Source organism: Antennarius striatus, chromosome 22 (genome assembly GCF_040054535.1).
Source record: "Antennarius striatus isolate MH-2024 chromosome 22, ASM4005453v1, whole genome shotgun sequence".
Taxonomy (NCBI): Eukaryota; Metazoa; Chordata; class Actinopteri; order Lophiiformes; family Antennariidae; genus Antennarius; species Antennarius striatus.
In genome coordinates, this window is record NC_090797.1 from 7,714,894 (window position 1) to 7,739,015 (window position 24,122).

The 24,122-nt window shown below is 39.9% G+C and overlaps 2 protein-coding genes across 5 annotated transcripts; one reads left to right on the forward strand and one right to left on the reverse strand.

Moving 5' to 3' along the window:
• The first annotated feature begins 1,228 nt into the window (after positions 1 to 1,228).
• trim35-14 (tripartite motif containing 35-14) lies at positions 1,229 to 3,399 on the forward strand. The gene is made up of 7 exons (XM_068306896.1): positions 1,229 to 1,260; positions 1,416 to 1,867; positions 1,993 to 2,088; positions 2,168 to 2,398; positions 2,478 to 2,500; positions 2,606 to 2,724; positions 2,840 to 3,399. The coding sequence occupies exons 2-7, from the start codon at positions 1,448 to 1,450 to the stop codon at positions 3,382 to 3,384; spliced, it is 1,434 nt and encodes a 477-aa protein (XP_068162997.1). The 5' UTR covers positions 1,229 to 1,260; positions 1,416 to 1,447; the 3' UTR covers positions 3,385 to 3,399.
• A 3,011-nt stretch (positions 3,400 to 6,410) lies between these two features.
• Positions 6,411 to 24,026, reverse strand: tulp3 (TUB like protein 3). Of its 4 annotated transcripts, none has more exons than XM_068306893.1 (12): positions 23,922 to 24,026; positions 16,836 to 16,877; positions 14,072 to 14,123; positions 11,020 to 11,182; positions 10,427 to 10,651; positions 8,461 to 8,594; positions 8,182 to 8,373; positions 7,480 to 7,592; positions 7,231 to 7,348; positions 7,047 to 7,145; positions 6,706 to 6,877; positions 6,411 to 6,546 (listed from the first exon to the last, which is right to left on the reverse strand). In XM_068306893.1, exons 1-12 carry the CDS (start codon positions 23,939 to 23,941, stop codon positions 6,413 to 6,415), a joined length of 1,464 nt encoding a protein of 487 aa, XP_068162994.1. In that variant the 5' UTR covers positions 23,942 to 24,026; the 3' UTR covers positions 6,411 to 6,412. The 4 variants fall into 4 exon arrangements, with proteins under 4 accessions (XP_068162994.1, XP_068162993.1, XP_068162995.1 ...); XM_068306892.1 differs by lacking the exon at positions 23,922 to 24,026 and adding an exon at positions 19,939 to 20,009; XM_068306894.1 differs by lacking the exons at positions 14,072 to 14,123; positions 16,836 to 16,877; positions 23,922 to 24,026 and adding an exon at positions 12,880 to 13,098.
• Between the last annotated feature and the right edge of the window lie 96 nt (positions 24,027 to 24,122).

A 24,122-nucleotide genomic window follows, 5' to 3' on the forward strand; every position in this document is an offset into this window, starting at 1 on the left:
TTCTCTGTTTAAAGTGACTAATATTATTAATTGTGAATATTTTATTCTTCCTCTGCCTAAGTTGTACATGCTCAACCTTTACATCATCACTCATACCACAAATATAGTCGCTACGAAAACCTTGCATCTCTTTTCAATGCATGTTGCCAGAAACAGTCTCGGTGTCCTCATTTCAGATGTAACATTGGCAGAGGGATCCCTGGATATGACAACTAAGTGTTTTGCTTTCATCTAAAGCATTTCATGCAATTCAAGTGATTATAGTGATGACAGCAAGGAGTCCACAGCTATAATCAAACACAAGAGAGGATACGCTACAGTCCAAATGCATCTTGTTATCAGACCTCAACTCGCTAACAAGCACCCTCCATCGTATCTGCCAAGTATGGTTAATCAAGCTGCAATCACAGGGGCCATGGAGAGGGTGTGGGTGGGTAAGACTGGGTGCCAAGTGGACAGAATGAAAGCTAAAAAGAAGCTGCACATTCAAGCTCTGAAGTTGTGCATTAAGCAAGAAGAAAGAGGATCTATTTGTTTGTGTTAGCTGCATAAATATAGTGCCAATTACAGGGGTGATTACAGGATACTGTATTATAAAAGGCTATGTGAAAGAATTATGACTGAACACCTTACTAAAATGACAGTGAATGATCTAGAGATATTCATATTCTCAGTAATATTCTATTAAGAATCAAGTCATGTAGGCACACATTGAAATGTAGGACTGGTCACTAATACTAGTAGCATTGAGAACTATATCTGTTCTGAGATTACAGCTGTTGCTCTACTTCGCCACCAGGTGGCGACATGGTGTGCTCAGACCACTGACAGTGTGTGTGCATGATACCCAGAGCAGCAGATGCATTGTCAGGCAGAGGTATAGAAGAAGAGATAAAGAACGTTTAGGGCTTGAAAGAACCACCACATACGGAAAGTGTGGTGGTGACTGAGGAAAACGATGTAATGTGTAAAGTATGTCTGAACTAACCTTCAGCAATCTCCCCACTTGAACATGAAGTTCATGCTGTTTGTTGTTCTTAGGTTAAGTTTAACCAATCCCCCACTTTAGACCAGTTTAATTCAAGGTATTTTCAGAAGATTTCTTAATAAGACCTCAGATGCTGCTCCCTTGTAATCCATGTATTCAGGCTGCAAGCAAGATAGGAGGTGACTTAAGGGTTAAAATGCCTGCTCTGGTTCTGACACGCCCCTTTCTTTGGATGACTCATCAAACAGGAAGCAGGAAGTGCTCACCTCGAGGTACGTATGCTTTTCACAGATGTGTGGCTAAAACTTTTCAGACAGCAGTAATGGCGAAATAGGACAGACTTGTGTTCTGTGGCATGCAGAGATGAACATACAGTAGATGACATAGTCAGTGCTGGTGGGTGTGAATAAAGCCTCTCTCTGTGCAGGATCAGTGCCTGTCCCTTGGCCCTGCTTCAGAATGGCAGGCAGGCTGTCTCTCCCAGAGGTGGACCTCTCCTGTCCCATTTGCTGCGAGATATTCAAGCATCCGGTGGTCCTCAAGTGCAGCCACAGCTTCTGTGGACCCTGCCTGGAGGAGTACTGGACCCACAGCCATGATCGGGATTGCCCTCTGTGCAGACAGAAGTGTTTGGATGACCCCGTGCCCAGCCTCACCCTCAAGAACCTGTGTGATTTATGTGTGGAGGAGAGCGAGGGTGTGGAGGAGAACATTGAGGATTTGTACTGCAATCCGGGGGAGATGTGTCCCCTTCATGGGGAGAAGCTCAAGCTTTTCTGCCTGGTGGATGATGAGCCAATCTGTGTGGTTTGCCACACCTCCAGGAAGCACAAACAGCACGACTGCTGTCCGTCCTTTGAGGCTGTAGTTGATGTGAAGGTAAAGAGTTGGAGATATGATTGAAACTGACATTCTGATGCGTTCTTTCGTTTCGGTGCAGCTTCAACTTTTCTCCACAGATCTGTTTCTCCCATGAGATTCATGCTGTCTCATCATCTCCACAGGAGAAAATGAAGTCAGCTCTAATCGCTTTGCAGGGAAAGAAGGACGCTTTTGACAAAATGAAGAAAAACTATGAGGACACAATAGAATATATTCAGGTGTAATATTTCTCAAAATGCTAATTCTAAAGTTCAAGCATCCGTTTCCAATCCACCCTTATACAAGTGTTTTGTTTAGGTCCAGGCCCAATTTGTGGAGAGAAGAATCCACGAGGAGTTCGAAAAGCTTCACTCTTTTCTAAGAGTGGAGGAGGAGGCCCGAATGGAAGCGCTGAAGATGGAGGAGGATCAAAGGAGTCAAGCTATGCTGCAAAAGATTGAAGACATTAGCAGAGATATCGCGTCCGTCTCTGAACCCATCAGGGTTTTGGAGGAGGGACTTGCTCTGGAGGGAATCTCTGTACTTCATGTAAGTTTGGAGGTGTATGAATGGATATGTTTGTACAACTACAAGGTCTGTTTTATCATTCATCTCCTGTTTCCCACAGAAAAGCAAGAAGACGTTGGCAAGGTGAGTTGGCAAGGTGAAAAAAACTTGTTGTTGTTTTTTCTATTTAAAGTTTCATTTAATTTCTTTCAAATATGGTGATTAACCTGAGTGGGTCTGCTCCCACAGAGCTAGCTGCACAGTAGAAGACCCGATCATGGCTCCTGGAGCCCTCATAGAAGTGTCCAAACATGTGGGCTCTCTTGCCTTTCATGTATGGGAGAAGATGCACAAAATCGTCTCGTACAGTGAGTGTCTACTTTTTTCTACCTTTCAGGTCATGGTGTGATTTATTTTTCAACCTGAGGTTGTGATGCTGAATGAACCACCGCTAACAGCTGAACTTTGTACTGTTCCTTTCAGCCCCGGTGACCCTGGACCCCAACACTGCCGCCCCGTGGCTCTCTCTGTCAGATGATCTGACCAGTGTCTGTGACGGTGACGAGAGGCAGAAACTGCCTGACAACCCAGAGAGGTACGACCCTGATACTGGCGTGCTGGGCTGTGAGAGCTTTACTTCAGGCAAGCACGTCTGGGACGTCAGGGTGGGAGACAACACAGCGTGGGTTGTCGGCGTGGCCAAAGCATCCATCAAGAGAAAAGAGACAGTGTCTTCAGTGCTAAAGAATGGCTACCTGTGTGTATACTTTTACCGCAAAATGTACTTTGCCGGTACCTCTCCTCTAACAAGGCTGAGTATGAAGAAGAATCCACAGAAGGTCAGAGTTCATCTGGATTGTGACAAAGGCAGGGTGTCTTTCTCTGATCCGGTCGAGAACACGCACATCTACACCTTCAAACACGCCATCACCGAGAGAGTGTACCCTTACTTCTGGGTGCGTTGTCAGCATTGCCCCCTAACTGTTGAACCATTGGAAGTTTCGGTGAAACCTGTGGAATATTGTTAAAAGTCATTCGCACCTTTTTCATTTTTAGTTTTCATCACCACAAAACAACTTCAGTATATTCAAGTCGTGACATTTCCTGGAACCTTTATGGGTTTAACTCGTTGAAGACTTTTTTTTCAGTTGGCACCTTAAATGACTATAAATTAGGTTGTTAAAACTTTACATAGTTGCTGCAGTGAAGCCTGAGAAAAATAATTAATCTAACTGTAGTTTGATTGTAGTTTGTCAAATGACTTTGAATTTCCATGTCAAACTTTATGTTGTGGTACATGGCATGCTAAATATGATTTATGGGCAATCAATAATGATGTGACAGAAAAATTGTTCCTTTTAAATTGTTGATTTGCAAATAAAAAGTTTGAAGATATAAGTTTTCTGTCAAAAACTCAACAAATTTCTCTTTTGGATGTGAGTTTCTAAGGTCTCTCACCTTTTTTTTTTTTTACTACAGCTGCTTAAAAGTCATCTTTTGGCCAGTATTTATGATAGCCTGGCTGCTAACAGTGCTTCCAGTTAATGGTCAAGAATGGTGCCTACATATAAAAAAATGTTCCTGTTGTTGAAAAACGTTAGATTTCAAGTGCATTGTTAAAAACTTTCAAGGTCAAGAAAAAAGTGGTCAGTTTTGATTCTGAGTCTGTAAGTTAATGTATATCAATATAATGTTGCAGCTGGTAAAGACTGAGACTGATGGACAAATACTATGATAAAATACACAATATATGTACAGGTATGTCCATTGAAGTTCTACATGACAACAGTGAAGACGTGTGGGCAGGCAAATAAAATCTAGTTCACACTTTATTTTTCCAAATGTCTTTATTTTGGTTATTCCAACATTTTATATTGACAGCAATAATGCCATCTGCTTATCTGTCAAAAAAGTTCTGAATCAAGTTTGACATTTGTTATTTTTCTGAAAATACACTGTTCACTGAATACATTCATCTCTTCATTTTCCACATATTACACGTTTGATCATTTGTTTTATTTACAACTATTAAAATACAGCCATCTGCCAACTGCCATCTTTTAAATTACAGATTGGAATGCATTTCGGATTTTTTTGTGATAAAAACATAAATTTCTTAAAACCGTATGTTTTTAAATTGCACACATTTTATAAAGGAATTCATCACATTGTTGGACACAGTAAATCTAAAAAATTTGTAAATTTACTTTGGATTAAACACATGATTTGAATTTGTTTGCCCATTCATGATTTCTGTGCGGGAAAAACAAGGTTAATATGAATGCAGCTTCAGTGGGACGTCCCATTGAACCTTCTTTAAAGGGTCCAGATTCAACCTAATTAAAAGAACTGTGACCACTGATAGGCACAAACTGCATGACCAATATTTTCAAATTTGCATTGTTCTACAAAGACATACAGCAAACTGAAATATCATTTTCTGATTGTATTCAGTCATGTAAAGCCACGAGTTCCCCAGTGAGAGAACCAGGCAGTTATAGCGTTGACGATTTGAGGCTAGACCCAAATTTGGGTCCGTCTCAGTAAAATGTCCCTTTTTGTAACTGTTGTAATTCATAAATAAAGTTTAGCACAACTTCCGTAATGTATCTATGTAAACAGAAACAGAAGTTCCGTAATGTATCTATGTAAACAGAAACAGAAACTTGAATGCCTAACATATAATATTCTTAAAATTCCATTTCATATGACATTTAGTGTTAATGCTTAAAGAACAGATAAAATAAAAAGGCATTACATTAGAGTTCATATAATGTATATATCCTGTGCAATGTGCAATTCTGAGTTTAAAGTCTCAGGTGTTTATGTGTGTGTGTATCAATGTGTATGTGTGCATTCAGCTAGTTTTACCAACTACTGGAACCAGCATATTTTTTGTGCACTGTCCACTCAAGACAACCTCCTTGTTGGCTATGATTCAGTTTCTGAATTTTACCAATTGTTGTAAGCAATCTGCTGCTTAGGTTTTACCTCTGAGTGTTGTCTTTTTTCATTGTAATCGAAAGAAAAATCACACTTATAAGATAAAAATAACACAAAAACCATCTGACAGACCTGAATAATGAACCTTCCTCACAAAAATAAAACAAAGCACAACAATATTATAAAAGAATGATGTCAAAACTAAGCAAGACCACAACACAAACACAGGATTTCTGTTGCCATACTAACAACAATTTACGGCAGCAGTAACTCAGTCCACTAGGTCTTGGCTTGGGAACTAGAGGGTAGTCTGTTCAAGACCAGCCTGGACAAAAAAGTATTGACTGTGAACTAGTAATGGAGAGTTCACCTCCTGAGCACTGCCAAGGTGCCCTTGAGCAAGGCACTGTCCCCCACAAGCTGTATATTGGGCGCTATGTGGCTGCCTTTCACTCAACCAACTCCAACTCCCCAAATTGCATGGCTTTGTGTGTGTGCGTGCGCGATCCATCTTGTATATATTGAATATATATAAAAGTGGGGAAAAAAATTATTTCCCCACACAAATGGTGAACATATACAAAAACAAGTTTGCATTTCTTAGTTCATCATTTTCAAATAACTCTGGCCTGAGGGGCAAGGCCATGTTGTTATGTCATTCACATACTTTATAGTTTGTTTTAGAGTTCCCTAATGTGGGATAAAACACAAAACAAATCAAAAGGCAATAGAATAAAAAAATAATTATACATAATCTATATATAATCAAATCACATGATCTATATAAAATGTGGTTATTGATGCAACCAATGTCTGGGAAGAGTGCCTGTCTTAAGCACAGATGAGCTGTTCAAAAAGGTCAAACTGGCATTGATGTAACAATGACAAGAAAAAACTGCCACTCAGAGTGGGTTGTTGGATCAGCCAAGAGAGCAGCGATGTCATAATCAGCGTCCCTGCTTTGTTTACAAAGTCTCATATTAGTTTCTTAAATCCTTGTTGAGATTATTTCTGATCATGTGAGTATTAAAATCGTGAGCTCCCAAACGATCCTGCTGAAAAGGGATTTTAGGAAGGGTGGAAAAGGTGCCGTTTTTGAGTTAAATCCTCTACTTATTCACAGGCCAGCTTGCTGTCGAAACTAGACAGGCCGATGGCAAAGGCTTGAAGAGCACACATGGGATAGTTGTAGTCCAGAGTGAAGATGTCCTCGGCCACTCTGCCGAACTGCATGACGATATAGTCGGCTGGAGTACGGGGAAACAGAAACGACCATACAGCCAGTTAATCGTTACTTGAAGGGTGAATCTGGCTGGTACTATATCACACTTTTCACGATAATCATGATGAAAATAATTCCAAAATAACATGAGCATGGTATTGAGCTATGACAGGAGGATACCTACGGTCATTGTCGTGTACAATTTGAAAGTTTTTGACTGATGCTTGGGTAACGCGGCCGTGGAAGTTCAAGACATAAGACTGGGTGTCGTCGTTCCACACGGGTGCCTTATTGTGCAGCTCAATCAGGTTGTCCATTGAGTGGTTTTGCCACCGGCTCAGGAGGCTCTCCTGCTCCTGTAACACATTGAATATGTATCAAACACTTCATATTCACATTCCACACAAAAACCTTTAGTCAGCTCTGATATACATTAAATTCATATATAATATGAAAGACTCTCGAAGAAGTTTAGAAAACGTTCAACTCTCAAGGACCACATGACTCCAGGACCATCAGACTCACATTCTGAGGCCTCACAGGGACTCTTTCGAAATTCATGTTCATGCCTGGTATGATTACAGTCATCTTGCGGGGTCCTTTGAATCCCAGCACGTTGGTTTCCTGCCAAGTAGCACACAGAGTGTGAGGGCTTCATTGCTGTGATGAACTGGGGACACACTGTGTGTTGTGTGTGTCTTTCACTCACATAGCAGATGGCAGCCAGTTCTTGTCGCGTGGTGTTCTCTTCCAGCAGCACTCCAGGGTTTTTACAAGGATTGCTGCCATTGTCGTACACGGTGAATTTGGTGCCCATGAGGTTGGACCTTATTGATTGCAAATTGGTGATGATTTAAAATTTGTCAACTGTTGGCAGCAATTTTTGCACAGAGCTAACAGAATAACGTGTGGCAGCTAAATGCACCTGTGAACAGTGTAATTCAATTTGTGGGTTTACCTCAGTTTACCAATGAAGCTTTCTCCCTCTCGTGACAGGTCAGTGGCATCCACTGAAATAAGATAGTTAGAAGTCTTGCTCTTTTTTCTCTTCCTTCCTGCCAGCAAGAACACCTGTAAAGAGTCAGAGAGCAAGACAAATACACTCAATATCTGTACCGTACACTCCTGGGGGTTTAACTCGTTCAAAGTATGAGCCTAAATAAGCAATTTCAAGGTGTCTAAAGAAAGAATTTACAAACTCTCGAAGCATTTAGCATCACATAAAAGTTATTATCAAAGACACTGAGCAAAATAAATACCCAGCTTATACCTTGATACCAAGGAAACAATATGCATATTTATGTGGATTGTTTTACTAGCAGCTTATTGAAGTTCTGAATATTGTGATCATTATTGTTTCACAGTGGGTAAAATATTCTTCATATATTGGTTTGTTGTAAAGGGGTGACTGTCTTGATTACATTTTAGATTATGTCGGAAAGAGTTTGTCAGGGTACAATTAAATGTAAACATATTTTAACAATTTTAACAGTTAAAATACAATTTTTTAGACTAGCAGAAACTCGTACACCCTGTCTATAAAGTGATGGGGTTTTTTTGAAAAGAATAAGAATTATTCAGAAGAGTGAAAATCTAAAAATGCATATTTTAATATTTGACAAATAAACTATGAGATGCTCCATCCCAACCCACACTCAACTCTTTTGCCATCCTCTCTTTCCATGTGCATGAAGTAGGTGGGGTAGAGGCCGCGGTCCATGCCCTTCTTGTCTCGGGAGATTCGGCATTTAACAGTGGCGCCACGAGGAGCTGGTTGACAGACAAACTCCTCTAGATTGGCCACATCCATTGGGACACTATCTGCTGTTGGAGATCCAGGAGTCGACACCTCCTGGGTACAGTAAATACAGCATGTGGATTGAGGTTTAATAGTCTATGGTAGAAGCCAAATGCTGGATGCATGTGGTCAGCTCCTTACGGGATTGTCCTTGCTGCTGGCGGCAGAGGCAGGTCTGTTGGTGTCTGTGCTAGGGGATAGAGAATGTGTTCTGTCCTCCTCAACATTGTCCTCCTGTTCGCTGGCTTCATCGAAGTTCATGCTGCCGGACAGACCTGGTGAAGGAGAAGATGAAAAGGTGTAACAAAAAGAATCCTAAAATCTAAACAGTCTGAACATTTCCCATAATAGAAAAAAATAATAATTTCATTTTTGTGTTTTTAACAAAGTGTCTCCAAACTGCAGTTTTGTGACTCTTCTACAAATTTATAACAGCTACAGTAATTTTTGAAATGCTAGAGGAGACTCTTCAAGCATTATATTAGGAGATGAAATAAGTCCCTGTGAATCCATCTGAAACAATCAAAGCAGCTTTCATTTAACCATTCAGTCAAACTGCGTTCAGCATTCACCCTACAAAAAATGTCATGTTTGGCTGCTGGCCTCTATTGAAACCCTACCTGTCACTAACAATGCATGTTTTGTCCCAGTCACTTTCCGCATTGGTGATTATTAATGTTGAGAGACAAGGCTGAACATCCGAGATGTACATCTGTGTTTCGGAGATACGGCTTCGTGCAGTCGTGCAGACATAAAATGGACCCAGCTGACAGCAGCCAGTCGAACTTGCCTGAGACATCTGTCTTTTTGGTTTAATTGAATTAATGAGCCAGGACGCAGCTCTTGGCTACAGCTATGGAGTGTACCTCTAATTTCCCTTCAGGGATTAATCCAGTGTATAAAATAAAAAAATAAAATAAAATAAAACCATGATGTAGATGCCGTTTTCATTGCCGTTGTCCATTGTTTAGCACCATCAAACAAAACTGCTTTTTTGTGAAGTAAAGAAATGGTTTTAGAATGAAGAAACTTTACCTGAGGAGAATAGATTATTATGATTTTAAAACTGCTTAAAAATGCATGTGAAATCTGCACATCTTGAAGTATTTTTCATTATATTGTCAATAAATGCCTTTTTAGAAGTTATATGAATGATAATACTGTTAATGATGGGATATTTTGGATCTCCATTACTGCTGTAATCTAATCCTGTGTTTAAAGCGAGGAAATAAGAGTCACTGTTGTTCATCACTGTTACATAACGAAACACAATATTTATCCTGTATTATTTACAGGATACAAATATGCAGCTATCAGTGGGAGAAAGTACAAACCGCCATTCATATTACAAGTGTCTGCTTCCCTCTAGCAGTGACTCCATGACTGTAATTACAACACAAACCAAAACTGTGAACCAATTATTTATGACATCAATCATCCAGAAACTTCATAGAAGGCTCATAAAAAGTCATTCAATTTTTTTCATGGTCAGCTAAAAATGCAGACCTTTTCTGAATGAGCTTGTTAAATATGGATGAAACTCAAAATGCCTATTACTTTCTCTTCCTCTGGAGCTGGAGTATTTAAAAGATGCAGAGCTAAAAATACCAGCTGGAAGTCCAGAGGCCATATTCTTTCGTTGAACTGAAATGACAGTAGCAATGAGGCCTTCCATCACTGAGAAGGACAATGACATTTGGTTCCTATGACATCACTGAAGCCCAGGAGGAAAGCTGTTATCACTGAACTAGAGCTGCTTGTGAAGATTTCAACCCAGGACTGAATTGTGGCTCTCTAATGCCAGGTAGGTCTGAAGCACACAACTCACTTCAGGCTGGATTTTAATACATCCTCCATAAACTTTACAAATCCCTGCCAGCCAGCTGGTGATCGTGGGTGGCGAGCGTTAATGATGCATAGATGGACACTGCAGTATGAACAAAGCCCCGGCATATTACAAGATCACCCATTTGTCACTGTTTCACAACAAATCATACCGCTGTCTGCATTCATAAATCCACAAAGCACCAGTAGAGTTCATTATATTTTAGATGATATTAAAATGTCTGTACATTCCAGGAATTTACCAAGCTCTGCACGTACCTACCTTGTTTCTGCAGTAACTCGTGGATATCTGTCTTCGGCTCAAGCAGCATCTCGGTGTCTCCATCCCTGTCAGGCTCCACAGCAGCAGGTGACTGGGACTGAATTTGTGTCTGAGATTGGGACTGGGACTTGGACTCTGACTGGGAGTGACTGACTGACAGTATTTGGACTTTCATTCCTGAATCAGGGGTTTCCGAGCTCAAGAATGCTGCAGGGCCATCAATACCTGCAGCAGAAGATGACAGATGATGGCAGCTGCCAGAGCTGCTCGTTTTCTCCGGCTAGGGGAATTATAAAGAAATGCTTGCATTTCATTCAACATACAACAAATTTACATTTGAACTTAATCCGTCCCAGCATATGATCTGTTTTGATTTTGCTCTGATATTTTTTTTAACATACCTTTGAATAAATGTTTTTAAAAGTATAATTTGCTTTCTATTTTATTAAAATAATTTCTGCAGCAGTATCTCTAATTTTTGTTTTCACAGCAGTGGCTGCCTCAAAAATTTTCCTTATCTTTCATACCCACCAAATACTTGGAAATTGGGGACATCTGTATTTGAAATGACCTTCAACATGTAATAATCTCACCGTCCATGATGACGTCATTGGTGATACTAAGCTGGGACTCCACCAGAGGGGCCTGTTCCTCGCCACGCCGTGTTCTGGTGCGCCGGGGCCGAGTCTCTGTGTTGGGCTGCACCATCAGGGGTTCCTGACGCCTCCTCCGCTGCTTCTGCTCCAGCAGCGCCCTCTACAGAACAAACAAGAGAAGAAAATTGGACTTTGTTCAAGTTATACACATGCTCAGATTTCATGTATAAATCATCACATGCGTATGAATCCTATTTCCATTAAATGTACGCCACCCTGAAAAAAAAATTACTAAGAGTGTGCAAACGGATCTGTTATCCTTCTGTACAAAGACCAATAAGAAATCAGTTGTAGATGAAAACCATGTCAAAGACTCTATTGACAAGTGCATTGCACAGTCAGTAGACTGTAAAGCTAAGGCAAAAGGGAAATTTCTTTATTTTAAGAAGAATGTTGCGCAAAGATAAATGACTAAAGATTTCTTTTTTGACTGGTAGATGACAAATTTAACAAGATTATTTGTGTTTAATTCTATCAATACAGGTACTTGTTGAAGTATCCACAAAGTGGAGCAAAAATAGTAGGACAACAAATAAACCTTGAATAAACCACCATGATTGCACCACAGCCAGAACACATGCTGTGTTTGGGTTAAATACAGTAATGGGTGCTGAGGCTCATTTGATGTTACGCTGTTTTAAACATGCTAACAATGCAGCCAATGAAAACCTCATGAAGAAAAAGTAAACAACAAAATGTGATCAGCAACCGTTTCATTAGCTTGTATTTAAACTACAAATAATTGGTATGATTTAGTTGCTATGGTACAGCACATAAAGATTTGTAATTATGTTTACGAAATGCTGTAAAATTATTCCAGGTCTTGCTGCACCCTCTCCCACCCAGGCGACAGAGTCAGATGAAAGATGGATTATGCAAGTGCATTAATTAACGCATCAAATGCACAACAACAAGTACTGTATAGTGACGCTGGTTTTGTTGTTTAATGAAATGGAAGAGACCAGCAGGTCTTTCATTCTCCACTTACCAAAACTTTTGTTAATTCATGAGTAATTTTGCTCATACCAAGAAAGTGTCTATTACCCCCCCAACACTCACACGCACATACAGGCACGCACGCACGCACGCACACACGCACACACACACACACACACACACACACAGAAAAGCTCTGCTTTAACAGCACCACAATTTGCACACTTGTATTTTGGTCATAAACAAAATGACCGATGAATAAAACATTAGGCCATATTAACATAATGAACATCTTTACTGTGACTGTAACAGATGGATGTCAAAAGTAAAATTTTAATATGTTTGATAATTGTGCTGGAAGAATGAATCAGATTTTCTCGATTTTAATTATTCTCTATATTCTGGTTTGATCTGAGTTTTTTCCGGATACTGACGAAAGAGTGGAATGAAATGTCATGAGAAACATCTGAACGAGACCAAGTAACATTAAATGATTCATTTATACCTTCCTTTTTAGCCTAGGCCTATTCTTCATTTCAGGAAATTCTGACCAGCTTGGTTTGCCTTTCCTTCAAGTTGCTATTTTAAAGTACCGGTAATCTATTGTTTTACTTCATTGTTTTGTAAAGAACTGGCATTTGGTATTTTGAGACCAGGATGTGACTTCATTCTGTCTTTCCTGGTTCAGCTAAAACATGAGAAAAACAGATTAAAACATACATCTGATTTCACGACAAATTCTATTTTGTAAATGGATGATTGTCTTTATGAAGACAATGTGACAGGAAGACAATTACTTCTTGTACAGACTAAACCAATCGTCAGACAAATACAAGAAAACGTATTTTAGAAGTTACCAACCCGCTCCATTGACATCTTGAATAAGTGAAGCAAAGTTATCAGGTTTCTCTGAATCCCAAGCGTCTTGATCGTCACATGAAACTATACTCTCTTCCAGGAGAAGAACTCCTGGTGGGCATGACTCTGCCTCCCTTCTTGCTTTTTAACAGTCGATAATCCGACAGCCTCCTCAAAGCTTTGTGGTCCTCTGACGGAGAGAGGGGTCTGTCTTTGCGATGAATTCTGAGCACCACTGTGTGTGTGCGTGTGCGTGTGCATGTGTGTGTGTGTGTGCAGCCACCGTTGCTAACTGAATCAGCAGTCATTAGTGCTCCGGCAAAAGAGAGAGAGAGAAAAATAGTAAAAAAAAGACAGACGCAGGGAGAAACAGAGGGAAAGAGATAAAGACACACAGATAAAGACAGATGAAAAGAGAGAGAGAGAGAGAGAGAGAGAGAGAGAGAGAGAGAGAGAGAGAGAGAGAGAGAGAGAGAGAGAGAGAGAGAGAGAGAGAGAGAGAGAGACAGAGACAGAGACAGAGACAGAGACAGAGACAGAGACATGAGCAACATCACAGCCACAGAGCCCTGGGTAATATGTCTCGACGGTTTTTATTTTACAAGTGAATGTAGGGTAGGATGTTGCTATGAACTGACAGTAAAAGAATGATTCTGACTTTTCATCCTCAATGTTTCTGTACCTCCATAACTCACGTGTGATATGTGTGTGTGCGTCCTTCTGGGCATAAACAGGCGCGTCCTCATGCGTTATGTAAGACTCTCAAATGAGGCTGACTGGACTCAACTGAAAGTGTGCTACACAACTGAGCCTCAGTGGGACACACATACACGCACACACGCACACACGCACACACACACACACACACACACACACACACACACACACTGTGGATAAGAGGAAGCAATTCTCATTCAGGAATAAGTAGGCACTACAATCCCAAGTGACTTGGTGGTCAAACACAGATTTCCAAAGACCAGCATTAATCCCTAAATTATACACCGCTGCAGTACTGCTGGAGCTATTCCTGCCAACAGCAGGCACCCCTAGGTGACATTGGAGTGGTACAACACATCAATTTAGGGTCAATTTTAGATGGAAAAAATGACAGACTAGCTATAAAACAAGTCTCAAAGTGTAATCCAGTTGTTTTACAATAACAGGACAGTAGAGTTCTTCATTTGTGAATTTTTACCTGCTTCTCCAGTTTCTGTTGCATAAGACTGGAACCGTCATCCTCGAGTCCACTGGGGGGAAAAAAAAGAAAAAAACCTTACTATGAAGAGTTTAAAATCTTATACAGCATCTCACTGAATGTTATTCTGCCTGTCCAGTTTAATACAAGATAAAGTCTCGATGTGATCCTTTATGAAAACAAAAAACAGTAAATAAAATACGGTTTAGAGATGCTGTAGAAATTAAAACTGTCTGGCCAAACCAAAATGGCTAAAAGCAAGCGTACATGGACTACAAGCTGAAACTAAACAAATTACCAAGATGTAGGTGAAAAAATGACCCTCTGAACCTGTTGGAGAAATGTGGTATTACTCATTCAGTGAAACAGAAAGCGAAGAATTAAAAGGACAAAGCTTTAGCGGAGAGAATGCCTCCTGTCTAAATCTTCTGGGAATTGACCACAGACACCTATCAGGAGGAACAGGGTGCACGTTGCTTAGCTACCAGGAGGAAACAGAAAGGCAAAAGCAGGAGTATGTGCATTGGAGTTACAGATTCTGCTCCTGTCTTTCTGTCAGACACACCAGCAGAAGTTCTGTAAAGAAGACTTTTTCTTGACACTGGCATTCAAAACTCTCAGGTATTGTCAGTCTTTTTCTTGCTATTATTGTCTGGGCCTGTCAAATGAGACAGCTGACCCAGACAGTCACATCCAACCTATTGTCATCCCATTGTATTTTTAAACACAATTCTCTCTGTGCCCACTTCACTGAAAAGGTGAAGCAGGGACAAGAGAGACAAACATCACATTCTTGGGAATCCACATGACAAACAATCTGACACGGTCCCTCCACTTCTCCCACCTGGTAAAGAAAGCCCAACCAGGGGTTTTCCCTTAAGGAAAATGAAAATGAAATAAGCCAGGTTCCTCTCTCAACTGCTGGCTAACATTTACAGAGGAGCTGTAGAAAGCATATTCTGCCACTGTACTACAGCTGGGTCTGCCTGCACAGAACAGGGGCTACGCATGCTAGTCAACTTCAAAAGAAAAACTATTAACACCTCTGCAGACCTCGCCTGGCGGTAACTTGGGAACACCTGGTCAGTGTTCCCAGGTTACCGTCTGCCAGTTCACTGAGGATATTTCAATCTTTGTTGGTTGAAATATCCTCGCTGATGCCAAATGTGTGTCACTATATTTCTCACTTAATTCATTTCTCCCTGCTGGGTACGTCTTTATATATCACATATCCATGTGAGCTATATTTTCTTTTTGACAGGATTAAGATTAAAGTATGAAATGTCTCAGTCTCTCAGTCAGGCAATTTCATCAGATACCTGATTCCCCCATACTCCTTCCCTGTTTCTATCTACTGCAGTCTCTCCCTCAGTTGGTATGTGAAGGTGATGACACACAATTCTTAAAGACCTGACATCACAGCTCATGTCCAAATAATAGTCACAATAATAGTCAGTGTCAAAAAGCGAGGAGCTCCAAAAACTCATGCAACCCAAGAAGAACTAGAATTCTTTAACAAGGTCTCATCAAGCTCAGCAGCACCATCAATAGCCCAGCAGCGAGAGCGAGCGCGCTGAACTCAGTCGATGTCTAAATGAGTCATCTCATACTGGTGTGTCATATTATCGCTCATAAATCTTCCTCCAATTATCCCTTGCTGTTGACATTTGCAAACACATGTCTCCTGGGAGGTCACTTGAGTACATTCTCTAGTGACAAAGTGGAGGGATGGAGAGGGGATGGTAGTAGTTAATTACATGTTAGGAGCTGTCTAGGACGGTGAGGAGGGGGCGGGTGAATGCTGTGCAGGTCAAATCATCAGCAAGGCATGAGAGGAGTCCACCTATGCTACGTTAGGTCATACCACACTTCTATACGTGCAGACTGTTTGTCTCAAACTGATGCGAATGAGTCCAATAACCCGACTGACACATCAATTACTGATTTCAATGGTCATTTAATACAGGTCAATCCCATTCATCTTGTTGTTTGGTGTTTCCACACTACAAAGCTCAATCTGATAAATGTATGCTATTTCCTCTACAAACATTGCAGCATATGACTGATAACGTCAAACTCAACACACAATATATTTTAGTGATATTTCCTGTGGCACACCCATGACATACTGCAGTAGATCAAATCATGTTTCCCTTTATAAATGCAACTAAACTCAGTCACATGTTCATTTTAACAACACAATCAAAAAGATGTATTTTTGTAATTTTTGTCAAATAGCACATCGCAATCACATTTTGATCGATGGCCTGATTAACATGCACATACTGTATGCTAGAGCTGATCAGCTAATAAATAGAAAATTACCTTTAATAGCTGATTCTTTTTCAAGCAATTTTTTTTTGAAATTTCGAATTCCAGCATATCTAATGTAAAGATTGATTCTTTCTCTTCATTCCTTATACTTTTAAGACAATATGTTGGTTAGAAGAAAAAAAAACTTTGATTAACAGATCAATGTTAAAAGCTCTCTGGATATTGAGTGAAACTAAAATATAGTTTTGTTGACACATTTATTTTTACCCTCATCAGAAAAAACAGTAGAGGACTGTGAGCTCCCCAAGTACGTTATCATTCAGTGGTGAAGCCCAAAAATATAATACTTTAATTTATGAAGGTATTTTAAATAGCTTCATGGCTAACTTTAACTTCAGCCCTCTATAATTTGGAAGTTCAAGTCCTAAACTGTGAAAAGGTTTACGTTTTTGCATTTGATGAGAATATGTGTTGATGTACTGCCACTTACCTTGATGTTGAGTTAGTAGAGAAGCTGGTAGAGCTGGAGGGTCTTAAAATCAAACGATAGTTTAGCATCAAGGAAGACAGCAGCACAGGTCATGTGGAAAAGAGCAGAACAACAAAATGTTTTCCATATATTTTCACAGATTTGTCTGTGGTTTGAATGAAACCAAGTTGTTGCAATCTATGACAGAGGTTATATCTGACAGAACGGGTACAACAACAATGAAGAAAAAAATCTTTCTTTATCATAAGTACTTTGGCCTGTTTTGGGTTCAGAGAATGTCCTTAGGTACAAATGTTCTAGGAAAACATGGACACCACAGGCACAACAAACAGCATCTCATCACAGCTGTGAGCGATCAATATTTCATTAGTCCATCACAGCTTAGGTGACAAGAGAAGAGCACACCATTGTTGTCCCTTCTTTGCGTGTCTAAAAGAGGTAACCATGGGGATATTGCATTGATTGGATTCAAACATGTTGTTATTACACAGAGCTAGTACAGGGCAGTAAACAAAAAGACGTTTGACACCTTACTCAAGTGTGAATCGAGAGTAAAGAGTAGACTATATAACTAACAGTCATGCTATCAGCTCCATCAAAAGTGCACCTCCACCGGCATTGATTAAAATCCTTCTGCCAGAGCTTCACTGTAATTGGAGGCTTTAGCGCTGCGCTGTAAAGCTTGACAGAAGGGTCAGCAGAGGTGTGTAATTAGTTTGGAGCTGAATGTCAAAATCAGATTGTTCATTGAGAAGCCGTGTGTGAAATGTCTAATATAATATATTCTTTAAGGACCATGGCAAAGAGCTATTTAAATGCTATAAATAATGTGATAATAGAAACCAATAACCCGACTGTTGATTCAAGGTGCAACAGAATATCCAACCTATCAGAAAATGTCATTTCATTAAACTGAGAGGTCTTATAATTACAACACATTCTATTTGACTTATTGTTAATTTTAATTGAAAGAATTCCTCAATGCCAGATCAAAAATGAATTTCCGCAAGGAGAACAGTGTCTGCCACGGGCACTAGAGCTTCAAGCTATGAAAGGATACAGAATAAAAGGAGACTGATAAAATTAAACGGTTTATTCCCTGTGGGTTACAAAATGGCAGCCACAGAAAAGAATAAGTCCAAATCCATTTTGAAAGAATAAAAGACAGAACCTTAAAGTCTGTCCTCTCCACATGAAGCTCAACAGGACATAGTGTTCTAAACAGTTTATATAGTTCACTGAAGAAACACTTATCTACCACAACTAGAACTGAATCCACATGTCAATAGCATAATTATACACCTTTTGATTTTTCTTGTGTTGATCATTAATCATTCATTTCTCAAGCATCACCTAGCACAGGCTTTGGTATGGATCTCTCTGAAACTTTCACTGTCAATAAAAGAAACAGGGCAATTGTTTTATCTAGCTACTGTTTGCTTCAGTGTTTAAAAAGACTTTAAAAGTGTAAGTTAAAGAAGCTGCAGTAGGTGTGAACAAACAACTGACAAATGCACACACACACACACACACACACACAGTAACGACAATTTGGCGTGATCAGTTCATTTAAATTGCATGTTACTGGAGGTAGGAGGAAGCCAGAGAACCCGGATAGAACCCACGCAGACATTGAGGGAACATACAAACTCCGCACAGAAAGGATTCAAACATAAAAACTTCTTGCTGTGAGGCAAAAGTTCTACCCACTGCTTTAACGTTTCCCCGGCAATACAAAGATTATAGAAAATGCCTATTAAGTGTTTCTATATAACGGATAACAAACACCCGTACATTAAAGGAGAGGAGGCTGAAAACCCAAGAATGTGATGAATGACAATAGTGAAAAAGAAGACAAAGGACATGAACTGATGCTGTTTTCATGTCCTAATTTTTAGCTGTAACAACTGCAGGTGATGAACACCTTAATACACAAAATTGAAATCATCTGTTAAAGCAGTTACGTGTAATTTTTGATTTCATCTCTGCTTTATGCTATATTATCTTTTATATTTAAACATTTAATACACAAAAGTCTTGCGCAAATTCAAATGAAATGAAATCACAATGAATTGTGACAAAAACAAAGGCAAAATCTAAAAATGATCTAAACATTACTTAGCCCCAATAAAGAAACTGCTTGTATGTGTTTTACTTATTTAAAACTGTCCAGATTTGATCATGTTAAAGGTCCCATGTTTTAGTTAATGTCACACCTGACAGACATCCACTTTATTTGAAATGTATTGCCCCAAACTGATCCATTGGTCCTGCATTTCAGCTGTTGAAAGTTACAGTATTTTCCACACTATAAGGCGCACTGGGCTATAAGGCACACCTTCAATGAATGGCCTATTTTAAATCTTTTTTTCATTTATAAGGCACACTGGATTATAAAGTACACTGTCGGATTTTGAGAAAAATAAAGGCTTTGACGTGCATCTTATAGTGCGGAAAATACTGTACTCAATAAAGTTTGTATCAATAAAGTACAACATCTGTCTCGTTCCTCGTTCTGCAGTAACCAGTGCCAAGCAGCACTGCTCCACATGCACATCTCCAACACTCATATTCCACATCTCGACTTCACCATACTCATAAGCAACTGTAAACAAGATAAAAACATGACGTGTGTGTGTGTGTGTGTGTGTGTGTGTGTGTGTGTGTGTGTGTGTGTGTGTGTGTGTGTGTGTGTGCTTATGTTGACGCTATGACGTAGAGGAAACATGGACATGAAAACAAACACACACACACAAATCACCAACTCTGGTTACAGCAAAGTCGAGGCCTGACGCTCTGAATAAGTAACGATACGGCGGTAGAAACATGAGCGAGAGGCACATCTCTCACTGCACCTCAGCCACTCAGCTGGCTGGAGGGCAGGACCAGAAGCTGGAAGAAAGACTGGCAAAGCGTTGACCCCTGTCCCTGACTGCTCTGACAGTTCTCAATCCTGAAAAAGTCAATACACCTTGGGGAGCTAACACAAACATTTGTGTGCTAGTGCAAGAGCCAGTCATGCTACAGGAACAATTAATCACATCACACATGAATGAATACTTTAACTGCCTCTATAGTAACATCATAGTTTATGTGTGGATACCTGTATGACCATCGGCTGTAGACAGGCTGAGATCCCCCATTCTTCACAGTGTCCATGGATGCAGCTGCAGGAATGCAGAGGCTCTCTCATGTACAGTGTCACAAAAATCTTCTTTCACTAGAGCTCAGAGCTGTGGAGTCCACTCTGAGAGTATGCCCTGCAGATTCCAACATCTCTACTCTTATATGACTCAGAAAGAGTTGCTATGTTCCACCCAGGGGATTTACAGCTACCAGTGCTGATGTCTACTGAGGCTGGAAGGCTTAGGGCTGTTTCCATAACTTCACACTTAAGGCAATACTGAGGGATTCACCGAGGGATCTAGATCTGCAATTGAAGGGCCTAAATAATTAGGCCACAAAGGCCAGCATTAAAGCTGAATGTGATATGAAATTAGGGATACTTCTACCATCTCTGTTCTCTTTTTGGAGTTTTAGGCTTCTTTCCAGCAAGTTTTTAAATGGCTGAGCAATTAGTTGCTCATTCCCTCTGACTCATGAGAAGACTCCACATTTGCAAAACCACATTCTCTCTTATTTGCAGTAATTGCAATTTATTGGGCTTCATACAGCGCATGTATCTCCTAAAACTGAGTGGCTCATCAACATTACTGAAATGAACTCATATTACAGTCAACATCATATGAGTAAGCGTTCCGGTCTGCGATCATCATAAAAATATTGAAAATCAAACAGTAACTCAACAAACGAAATCCTACGTATTACATTTTCTAAAAACAGACATGCTATGGAGACCATAATCAAGTTGCTAGGAAACCAGAATCTATCGATCTTTTTCTGAGCGTACTTACAAAAGTGGGATAAAGAAAGCAGAGAGAAAATCGGGAATATGTTTGCAGCAAAATGGCATTTAAATCAGCTGATGATAAGCAGGGGAATCACTCACCAATGGGAGTAATTATTGAGCTCAAAACAAATGATGGAAATAAACTACAAGAGCTGATATTTCCCTCAGGGTCCCCAAGGAACACACTTAACTCACAACTCCTCTAGTGACAGTTTATATCTTTTTTAGGTGGCTTTTGAAATATCAGCTATTGCCTACTTAAACTTTGGCAGCAAGAGACCCACTTGATACTGATCTCTAAAAATTCAAAACTTAATTCTGCCATTATACATAAACACTTAATCGTTTACTATCATGAAATCTACAAGTACTGCTGTTTGAAAGAGTCCATCCAAATACCAGAGCTGTTCTGTCAGAGTATGAGCAACAGGGGTAATTTATTTTGGCCAGCTGGGATCTATGTGTTTGGAATGCCCTTGTCAACCACACGCATCATCACTCAACCACAATAGGTTCTCTTTGTAGAAGTCAGCAACTATTAATGTTACTATTAATGTCATTTTTCAAATGACTAATTTAGATTACAGTATTATTTTGGCTAATGTCATGGTGTTAAAGTGATAAAATGAGGCAAGCACATAATTCCATGCATCTTCTATTATTGAAAGATACACAAAGTGCAACTTTAAAAATGTTAACCAACTTTATTTACTGACTACAACAGCTCTTCCTTCAGCCGTCTTGCGATTTGCAGACTACCTATAAACTTGTGACGTGTGATTCATCGATTTGTGTGATGAAATTTCACATTTTGGAGTGTGGCCTGCAGTTCAAAGCACTGAAGTCATTATTATTGATTCAGGGATAATATCTTTAAACAGGATAAGTTCTCACTGCTATTGATTTGGGAAATGTTCTTGAAATCTAAGTCAATCTGTGCGTTAGAAGCCCCAGAATATCCTTATCTTCCAAAAAACTGTCCTTGGAGGTTGTTCATTATAAATGCTGAGTGAGTCATGAACTTTGACACAAACGGAGCAGGCTGACTTCACAGATCAGTGTGCATCGCAGCTGGTGTACTGAGCAAGAATGGGTCGGCTGTCTCACATTACTTAACTGTCACATTACAAAGCTAAGATTCTACCATGTGCAAACCTGCAGTCTGTTAAATATGTTGGGGTAAAGGTTAAGGGGGTCGTAGCAGTTGTGTCAGACCTTTCAAATTTGAACCAACTGACCAAATGTAAGTTTAAAACTTTTTTTTTTAAATACTTTTTCTCAATTTTAGATGTGAATATCGGCCAATATGTGATTTTAATTACAGATATACTCTGTATTTTAATGTTGTGGATCCAGATTATAATCCACAGTTATCTGTGCCTGGGAATTTATGTTGATGGTCCTAACATTATTCTCCATGATATTGGCAAACTGTCAAAAGAAAAATGTGCTCTCTAACAAGAAAAAAATATCCAGAATCTGCTCAAAATTATATTCAGTTCTTCATTGGGGCAAATAAATAAGGGAACCTACATGACTGCCTCCAACTCTTGTCAGAGGAAAACGTCAAATAAAAAAAGGAGTGAAACAGGAAAGGGTAGGAGCTGCTTTGATTTTATCTCGCAGCAAAATGGATGCAGATCTGAAGTGCTTGAAACTCATTCATTCATTCACCTATCTTCAGTATCTGCTTATTCTGCTGTCACGAGGTTACTGGAGTGGACTTCAGTTGTGAGGCAGGGCACACCCCGGGCGCAACGCCAGTGCACCGTGAAGCCACATGAACGACAGAAAAACACTCACACTTATGGACAATGAGAGATCAGCCAATTCACCTGAAGCGCATGGGACATGTGATTATAAACAAAATTATCCATCCATCCCTCCATCCATTATTTCATCCATCCATCTGTCCATCAATCCATCCATTGTCTTTCCTGTAAAATCTGGGGGGGAAAGGTGTCAATATTATTAATATTATTTTTTGTGAATTTCAAGTAAGTAATTTCAAGTAAGGTCACAGGGGTTGCTGGAGCCTATCCCAGTGGACTTAACAGGCATTAGACAGGGAAACGCACCGGACACGTTGACAGCACACACACACACGCACGCACGCACGCACGCACACACACACACACACACACACACACACACACAACTTCTGCCCAACGCCTGTAGACATCCAAGGACAGCACTGATAGTAACGACATTAGGAGAGTTGGACACCGACTGTGGGGTCTGACCGTCACTCTCCATGCTTCCATCCAATCCCTCCTTTAAAATGTTACGACAAACAAAAGAAACAATAATGTTTTGTTGTTATTACTAGTCTGCAGTTGTTCATTCGTACAACACAAGAATGCTTGACTCAACAGCCCCTGCACAAAGGCAAGCCTAAACACGACACGCAGACGTGTTTTTTTCTGTATACCTCTCGCTTCACTCTATTCAAAGATACATGTAATCAGTGACGACTATAATGTTGTTCTCTGTGATGTAATAATAAATAAATAATAACTGTTTAATAACTGTTGGCGTTACCCAAGGCGTCCAAGGAGGTAGAACACCATAATAGCTAAATGTATGTATTCATGGAAATGCAACAAATTAATCGCCAACATTTGACATTAACACACATTGTTACTTCGTTGTTGAGTAGTAACTAAATAACAAATGAATTTCGTTTTAAATGTTGAAGGCTTGTGGACACCGCTGAGCAAACAGTAACATAGCACATTAGCCATGAATGGTAGCGTTAAAGATACAAGCATCACCCGATGGGTTTCTTCACTTTAAAGTTGTTTGTCCAAAATGATTAACAAATCGGTAAGAAATGTTGTTCTGTGACACCGAGACAGTTAGCTGGATTATAAATACTGTCATTCGTCGAGTAACTAAAGTAATTCTAAAATGAGAAACTTAAAAGGGATAACTGTTATTCCTGAGGTCTTTTTCGGCCAGCTGCAGCTAGCTTACCAATGCCATTAGAAGCTAATGCCAGCTAACGCTTCATCAAGCCAGCCTCCGCTCGGAGCAATGGTGTCTTGATAAAAGTTGTAGGTAATAGTTTTCGTTTACAGAAAACGGCAACTACAAACGGCAACTACTCATTTTAAGGTTTACAGCAAAATAGAAAAACTGTAAACCCAACGTACAAAATATGTGCATTACATTACCTTATACTGTAATAACTCATTTTTATCCGCGGTTGCTAAGGGAACTCCTCGTACAGCGGTACACTCTTCGTATACGCGGTAGAGAACTCTGTAGGTCGGTCCTTAGTTACCGAACGCAGTAACAACAGGCGTTTCTATTGGTCTGCCAATTACTGAAGTAGCTATTGATTGGTGAATATTCTGGGGATGGGCGGGGTTTGT

Excerpts from the sequence above, each read along its gene's own strand:
- tulp3 (XM_068306892.1), bottom strand. The coding sequence starts at position 19,994 with ATGGACACTGTGAAGAATGGGGGATCTCAGCCTGTCTACAGCCGATGG. Across the intron at positions 16,878-19,938 it reads TACAGCCGATGGTCATACAG|ACCCTCCAGCTCTACCAGCT; the intron begins GTATCCACACAT and ends TTTGATTTTAAG. Across the intron at positions 8,374-8,460 it reads CCAGCAGCAAGGACAATCCC|GAGGTGTCGACTCCTGGATC; the intron begins GTAAGGAGCTGA and ends TACTGTACCCAG.
- trim35-14 (XM_068306896.1), top strand. The coding sequence starts at position 1,448 with ATGGCAGGCAGGCTGTCTCTCCCAGAGGTGGACCTCTCCTGTCCCATT. Across the intron at positions 1,868-1,992 it reads AGGCTGTAGTTGATGTGAAG|GAGAAAATGAAGTCAGCTCT; the intron begins GTAAAGAGTTGG and ends TCATCTCCACAG. Across the intron at positions 2,501-2,605 it reads AGCAAGAAGACGTTGGCAAG|AGCTAGCTGCACAGTAGAAG; the intron begins GTGAGTTGGCAA and ends CTGCTCCCACAG.